The sequence below is a fragment of the Nicotiana attenuata genome, chromosome 3 (genome assembly GCF_001879085.1).
Source record: "Nicotiana attenuata strain UT chromosome 3, NIATTr2, whole genome shotgun sequence".
Taxonomy (NCBI): domain Eukaryota; kingdom Viridiplantae; phylum Streptophyta; class Magnoliopsida; order Solanales; family Solanaceae; genus Nicotiana; species Nicotiana attenuata.
In genome coordinates this window covers 58957963-58966649 of record NC_031991.1, presented here as the reverse complement: position 1 = coordinate 58966649, position 8687 = coordinate 58957963, and the positions used below count along the sequence as shown (strand labels likewise).

Below are 8687 nucleotides of genomic sequence, written 5' to 3'. Positions count from 1 at the left end.
TAGCATAAATAGACTCGGGGGAAGCAGTTAATAGGGGATCGGGGCGTAAATTCCAAGAAAATGACCGGCCGGGTCATTGCAGATTTTCTCAAAAGTACGATGAAGATTATGAAGAAACCTTCAGTGTGGTGGCTAAAATGATCTCTGTCTGAGTTGTGCTAGCCTTGGCAGCCTCGCGTAATTGGAAGTTATGGCAACTTGATGTGAAGAATGCTTTCTTATATGGAGATCTTGACAAAGATATCTATATGGAGCAACTACCTGGGTATGTCTCTAACTTATATCCTGATTATGTTTGCAAACTTAAGAAGGCCTTTTATGGCCTCAAGCAAGCTCCACGAGCATGGTATGGAAAAATTGCTCAGTATCTACATTTCTGTGGCTATGGTGCATCACAATCAGATCCTAGCTTATTTGTTAAAAAACAAGGAGACTTGCATATGGTTGTTCTTTTGTACGTGGATGATATGATAATAACAGGAAACAATGAAGATGAAGTTGCTAGACTTTAAGATGAGCTTTCCATAAGATTTAACATCAAAAATTGGGAGAGCTACACCATTTTCTTGGCTTAGAGGTGACAAACATGAACAAAGGTATCTTTGTCACTCAAGAAGGATATGCCAAGAAACTTGTTGACAGGTTTGGATTGAAGCAAAGCAAAACATGTTCTACTCCTCTTGAGATAAGTACAAGGTTAAGGCGGGACGAAGGCTCACTTCTTGCAGATCCTAATCCTTTTCGGGCTCTTGTTGGAAGTCTCCTATATTTGACTATTACAAGGCCGGACATTGCCTTCTCAGTAGGATATGTAAGCAAATTTATGCAAAGGCCAAGAAAGCCTCACTTAGAAGCTGCAAAGAGGATTCTGAAATATATCAACTCAACATCAGACATGGGCTTGCTCTTCCAAAAGAAGAATGATTTGGTGTTAGCTGGTTATACGGATGCTGATTTTGGTGGTGATTTGGATGACCGAAGATCTACATCGGGCTATATATTTCTCTGTGGTGGAACAAGTGTTTCTTGGTGTAGCAAGAAGCAAGACTCAGTTTCCTTGTCAACAACGGAGGCGGAGTATAAAGCAGCTGCTCTTACTACTCAAGAATGTGTATGGCTACAAAGACTTGCTGAAGACTTGCACCTACCTATATCAAAGACAACTATGATCTATGGAGATAATTAAAGTGCCATCAAGCTTGCAAACAATCCAGTATTCCATGCAAGAACTAAACACACTGAGGTGGAACATCACTTTATTCGAGAAAAGGTTCTTGATGGAACTGTCAATACTTTGGAAGTGCGAAGTCAGGAGAATATCTTTACCAAGTCACTTGCTAAAGCTTCGTTCGAATTCTTCCGTGACAAGCTTGGAGTAGTTTCCAAAAATTCACTTTAAGGGGGAGTGTGAAAAAAATAAAGTTGATTTTTTGGAAAAATATAGAATCCTCTAGAATGTCCTAGTATAGTATCCTTGATATTTATCTATTAGACATATCTAGATGTTCTAGAATATTGTGGGAAGATAAGACATGTCTAGATATTCTAGAGTGTTGTTAGAAGATAAGGTGGCTAGAATCTTCTTTGTACATTATCCAAAATCATATCTAGAATCATCCATAAGCTAGTATAAATAGGGGGTGTCTTGTTCATTTGTAACCAAGCCAAAATCAAGAAAGCCTTCTTTCCTAAACAAAGTTCTCCTCTCCAAAACTTTTCTTCTCTTTATCAAGCTTCCTCTTCTTTAGTTGAGTCCTCCAATATTATTTAACGATCTTGGGCTAGCAGAAGGTTTCCAAATAATACTCTTCTTCTGCTATTCTTTACAATGGATTACGAAGAAGTCCTAGAGGATGTAAAATTGCCATTGCGATACAAAAAAGGATTCATATACTCACTGTTAATGCTTAAAATTTTTTTTATGCTTCTCAAGATCTGAATCAGTTTTCTCTCGATTATAGCATGCAAAACACTTGTGCGTGTTTTTGGGGTGAGATATTTGTCGAATCTCTTGTCACAAAGCAGGCAATATACGTTGTTAATGGCCGGTGCATTAAGCACGAGCGACTTTTTCTATTCATCTGAGAGCGAATCATAGTCCATGAATGGATTTAGGGTTTTTTCTTTTAGGGTTTGTAGAGTACAAAGAACAATAGAACAGAATCAGAGGAATTGGAGTACCGAGTTGGAGAAGATCGAAAAAGGAACGGTTACGATTTTTGATTTTGTTTTTTAATTTTTTACTTTACTTGGGTTCCCGCCTAAATACCACCGCCACAAAAAGCAACTATTTTCTTTCCTTTTTTTCTTCCTTTTTTAGTCTGTATTTTTTGTTTTTCAGTAGAAAAATATTTTAGCAAAACTAGTATTCCAATGCTTCCGATATCTCGGTCATTAAAAATAAGAAAAGCTTTTGAGCAAAATCCTAATGGGCGTTTGGACATAAAAAATGTAAAAAGTAAAAAAAAATCAAGTAAAATTGGTATTTGAAAATTAGAGTTGTGTTTGGACATCAATAAAATTTTGGGTTGTTCTTGAACTTTTGTGCGTGATCTGAGTGAAAATTTTGAAAAACAGCTTTTTGGAGTTTTTTAAATTTTCAAAAATTTTCAAAATTCATCTTCAAGTGAAAATTGGAAATTTTATGGTCAAACACTGATTTCGAAAAAGAGTGAAAAAATTTCGAAAGAAAAGTGACAAAAATCTTATGTCCAAACGGGCTCTTAGAGTTGTGTTAGGACATGAATATAATTTTGGGTTGTTTTTCAATTTTTATAAATGATCTGAGTGAAAATTTTGAAAAGCAGGAGTTTTTCAAATTTTCGAAAAATTCTAAAATTCATTTTCAAAATTTTGTGACCAAACATTAATTTCGAAAAAAAATAAAAAAACTCGAATAAAAGTAAAAAAATTCTTATGTCCAAACGGGCTCCTAGCCTAAAAAAAACTGCCACTTTATGAAACGACGTATTTTGCGTGATGGAATCATTACCTTGCTTTTTTCTCTCATCTTGCCCTTCAACGACAACAACACCCACTGTAATTCCATAAATGGGGCTTGGGAGGGTAGTGTGTGTGTAGAACTTACCCCTACCTTATAGAGATAAAGAGACTGTTTCCGATAGGCCCTTTGCTCAGAAAACAGTGGAGATAAGATAAAGCAGCCAAGTACAACCCTAATCCCCGACCTCCACACCTTCCTATCGTGCTTCTTACCTCGGTAAGCTGAAGCAATGACATATTATCACGACCCAAAAGCCATTAAAGGTCGTGATGGCGCTAGACATCACTGTCAAGCAAGCCAATAATAAATACTTCATTTTAGTGCTTATTTTAATATTTTAGAAATCATATTTTTTTTCCTTCAATTAAACAGTAAAAGATGGAATTTTCAGAGTAAATAATAACATTTTACAACAATTTCAATACAGTGCAACCCATTATCGCCCCAAAACCCGGTGTCACATGTGCATGAGCATCAACTAGGAATATAAAATACAATATAGCATCTGTCCGGAATACAAATTGGACAGGAAAAATATAAATACTTTGAGAGAGACTCTGCTGAATGCGGGTCATAATATGGAATGCAGCTCACCTGAGTCCTCGTGTGCATACACGCCCATGCTCTCACAAGGCCACTAGTCATATATGTACCTGCACAAAAATGTGCAGCAGGTGTAGTAAGGGTACGTAAATCAACGTGTACTCAGTAAGTATCTAGCCTAAACCCGGAGGAGTAGTGACGAAGGATCGACATCGACACTCACTAGTGGTCTAATAACAGGTACAGAAAAGAGGTGAGTAAGTATGAGACAGGGTAAATAAATGAAATAAACAAGTATAGATTAAGTGGTACAAATTCCCCTCTTTACGAGGAACTCAAGTTCTCCATTAGAAATTCCCTCGTTAACCAGAGCATATATATAGATATAGTGAATCTCATCAAATAGATTGCCATAATTCAAATCCGGAAAACTCACAGATACACTGGCTTCTTGCCACATATTACGCACGATTTCATGAGGATATGATGTAGGAAATGCCGAGGCGTACGGCCCGATCCAACATAATAATTAAAATGTGCATTGTTGAGAGTTGAACGGCGCGAACCATAGATTCATCTATTAACCTGCCGAGGTGAACGGCCCGTTCCCATGAGAGTGTGGTACATAAATCCTGCTAAGGCGAACGACCCGATCCCATAAGATGTGAAATACGTAATCCTGCCAAGGCGAATGGCCCGATCCCATTAGAATAAGAAGCTTTGACGGGTCCTTGACCCCACCCACGAATAAACGTGTGAGTAGTAATTTCTTTAACAAAAACCTTTCAATGAAACATATATATCATGGAGACATGCCGTAAGAGGAGTAAACTATTCTGTGACAAATCAAGAACTCGTGAAGCCTCTTCAATAGCAAGTCTAGTCTCAAATAGAAATATAAAACAATGGAATTTAATAGGCAAGAGACTGTTCAAATAGTACAGCAATAGCATGATGTGAACCTAAACCTACCCGGACAATAACATAAATATAGCTACATACGGGCTCTTGTCACCTCGCGCGTACGTAGCCCCCACAACAAGTAACACACATCAATATACAACACCTAGGGGTAATTTACCCATCACAAAGTTAGACAGAAGACTTACCTCATCTCAAAGCTCACTTTCCGGTCCAAAATTGTGCTTTCAATCCTCAACTCGATGCCAAACGTCCCGAAGCTAGTCAAATGTTACATAAAATAGTCAATACATGCTCAAGATTTCACATCCTAAATATTAAAGTGAATTCCCAACCCAATTTAAAGAATTCATAAAATTAACCCCCCGGCCCACGTGCCCTGATTACGGATGTTTTCAAAGATAAACACCACCCATAACATCATGAACTCAAATATATGATTTGTTCTCAATTCCATGCCCAAATTCGTGGTCAAAATCCAAAAATCTAAATTTCTATGTTTTTCTCCAAAATCCCAAATTTATACCAATTTTCAAGTCTAAATCGAAATATAAACCTTGTATGTGACTCACAACTAGTAGAAATCGCTTACCTCGTGCTGATCATGGAACACCTTGATAACTAGGAAATATGATGCATTTTACACTCCTTCATGCTCAAGTTTTGATTAGAAATGTGTACAAAATTGTCCCAAAAAGCTCACAAGTTGTGCTTGATTGCAGGTTTGATCAACAAGGTGACAAGGTGTCAAAGATCAGCTCAAAAAAGGAGTGAAACTTGCACAAGTACCAAGACAAAGACAAAGCTCAGGCAAAACAGGGCCAGTGCGGCTGCACGTCATTCTGTGCGGTCCGCACAAGTGAGGTTCAGAGAGGCTGACATTCAGGCTAAAAGGCAATGTGGCCGCACGAAGTTTTGTGCGGTCCGCACTAGGATCAATGCGGCCGCACTCGATTTAGTGCGGTCCGCAGAAAGAAGATTCAGAGAGTTGCCAAATCCAGGTTTGAAGACCAATGCGGTCCGCGCTCCATTTCATGCGGACCGCACTAGAAGCCACCGCGGCCGCACTCGATTCTGTGCGGTCCGCATTGCCCAAGTTCAGAGAGCAGTTTTGTCAAGTCAGAGCCCTAGTGCGGCCGCACGTGATTTTGTGCGGTCCGCACTAACCCCGCGGGGGTATTTTTGTCCAGATTTGTCAGCTTAATATAAATAGCTTCTTTTCCATTTTTAGGATAAGCAGATAGTTAGTACTGAAAGCTGCGCTCGTGGGTTCGAATATTTTAGCTATTTTGAGTAATTTTAGCTTCATTTCAACATTGAATCTTCAAGTTTAATTTAGCAATTAATTAATATGAGTTCTTCTTCATCTATTTCTTTGTTTTTGTCTCTAATTATGAGTAGCTAGACCCATCAACTAGGGTTGTGGCTCAACCCTAGTGTGGCTAATTGATGGGTCTTGTATTTTAGGGCTTGATTGACTATGGGTGTTTGATATTTGGGCTAATTTCATATTTTATTGCTAAATTAGTGGTTGCAAACACTAGTTTGTGTTTAGTTGACTTTTGCTCTTCTTGAGAAAGAGAGCCTAAGTCTCTAAAATTAGTCCAACAAGGAATTGCGGTGTACTCAAGAGAATTGATAGCCCCAATTAAAGGGTTAAACCGAGAGATCGTAATACTCGACTTGAACCTTAATTGCTTGTGCAAATTTGCATACCCAATTGGTCTTGAGAAAGCCAATTCGGGCAAAATCACTCGAACTACCGAGAGGTATAGAGTGAGTAGAATCGAGCAATGGTTATATTATACTCCCCAAATGTGTCAATCTAGCTTTAGACTCAAGAATCCGTCAATTGACCACCTAGGCGAAAGTCACTACCCTAGTGCCTTTTAATCATTTGAACAACTCGCAATAGTTTAATCCTAGCTTATAGTAGTTTAATTGAGTATTGTAGTTTATAAAATTAGAATCATAATTAAAACCAAAAATGTGTAGAAGTGCAATTTGGAAAAAATACACAACTTCACTTTAGATAGACACCCAACTCCAATATCTAGCTCCCTGTGGAAATTGATCCCGACCCTAAATCGGGTAAAAGCTGCTTCGACCTCTCTCGCTACTTAATAGTAGTGCAGGGTTGGCCTCGATCACACCTCTCAAAAATGCTCCCAAAAATTGCCTAAGTCCAAATGAGAAATGAGGGAAATGAGCTAATTCTCGGAATAAAAAGCCCTTGCTCCAGACGTAGACGCCGCATTTGCGACATCTGGCTCGCAATTGCGATGGTCGCATTTGCGACAAAGGCATTGCAAATGCGAAGTAAAGCCATCCCTGCCAAGGTCGCATTTGCGACCAAGTTCTTCGCAAATGCTAAGGGGACAGCATCGCAAAAGCGGCCAACTGTTTGCAAATGCGATCTCCTCGAAAAATCCCCACCCTCGCAAATGCAAACCCCTCATTGCAAATGAAATTTGCGAACCTGCAACCCAGACCCAAAACATGCAGAACCAGCACAACTTTTTCATCCAAAAATTGATCCAAATCACACCTGAGGCCTCCAGGATCCCGTCCAATCACACAAACCAGTCCCATAACATAACACAAACTTGCTTGAGGCCTCAAATCACATCAAACAATGTCGAATTCATGAATCGCACCCCAATCCAAGCTTAATGAACTTTCGAACTTCAAACTTCTACATTCGATGCCGAAACCTATCAAATCACATCCGATTGACCTCAAATTTGCACACAAGTCATATTCGACATTACGGACCTACTCCAACTTCTGAAATCGGAATTCGACCCCGATATCAGAAAGTCCACTCCCGGTCAAACTTCTCAAAAGCCTTCAAATTTATAACTTCCGCCAGATGTCCCCGAAATGACCTGCGGGCCTCCAAATCCACTTGCGGACGCGCTCCCAATACCAGAATCACTGTATGGAGCTATTCCCATACTTGGAACCCCAAACGAACATTGATAACATTGAAATGTACCTCAACCCAAATTTATGAAATTCTTCCAAAATGTCAATTTCCACGATAGGCGTCGAAATGCTCCTGGGTCATCCAAACCCGATTTGGACATACACTCAAGTCCAAAATCATCATACAAACCTGTTGGAACCTTCAAATCCCGATTCCGAGGTCGTTTACTAGAAAAGACACTTTAGTCAATTCCTCCAACTTAAGGCTTCCAAAATTAGAATTCTCTTTCTAAATCAACTACGAACTTCCCGAAATTTAATTCCGACCACGCGTACAAGTCATAATACCTGAAGTGAAGCTGCCCAATGCCTCAAACCACCTAACGACACGCTAGAGCTCAAAACGACCGGTCGGGTCGCTACATTCTCTCCTACCTAAACATATGTTCGTCCTCGAACGTGCTAACAACTACTCCGGAGTTGTCCAAAATCACTATTTAACACCTCGTGCACCTACCCCGTGCTACCACAACCCAGTTAAGCACATTAGCTTGAGAAAACCTGAATATCTTCCCTTTTATCCAGTCAAATACGCCTTAGAACCAAATTCCAACATCTGAAATTCTCTATCAGGTCAGTTTCCAACATACGAACACCGTATCCATCACTACACGATGTATCAATATATGATTGTATACTCTTACAGAATTCACACCATGCGCCGCATTATTCATATGACCTTAATGACATCTCCTGACGACAACAGCCGAAATCCCACGGATCTGGTGCCCACAACACAACTCATGAAGCATATTAGTCTCGTTTCAGCTCTCATAATACTGCCACGACAGAAGAGATGTGTAGAAACTCGTAACCACCTGCCGAATCACAATTAATGAAGTCTCTCCTCCTGACAAGAACCATTACCTCATTCTGGATTAAATATCGATATGTGCTCTTTAATGTGCCTCATATAAATCTGATTGCACTGACCCCAGGTCCAATAATCTCGTCTCACCCAGTATAAGCTGCTCAGGTAATAAGCCACCTCAAACACTGCCAAAAGTCTCTTATAATGCCACAATGTTCCAACAAGCTACAAACTCGAATGTGAGACACAAGGGAACGAACCCTCGAAAGAACTACTCAACCTACGTAACTAATTTAAACAACCGAAAAGATACTATGAACCTTCCCCAGAAAATGAGAAGCAAAACACACAATAATAGATATAGGAAATTGTACTCAACATCGCACTGTTGCAGCGTGCAACCGGATCCAGACATGACAC

At 39.5% G+C, this 8687-nt stretch overlaps 1 protein-coding gene across 1 annotated transcript; it reads left to right on the top strand.

Annotated features, from left to right (window-relative positions):
* On the top strand, positions 587-1186 carry LOC109224403 (uncharacterized mitochondrial protein AtMg00810-like). Its single transcript, XM_019388984.1, has one exon. The coding sequence runs from the start codon at positions 587-589 to the stop codon at positions 1184-1186; it is 600 nt and encodes a 199-aa protein (XP_019244529.1).

Coding starts and splice junctions, on each gene's coding strand:
- LOC109224403 (XM_019388984.1), top strand. CDS start 587: ATGAACAAAGGTATCTTTGTCACTCAAGAAGGATATGCCAAGAAACTT.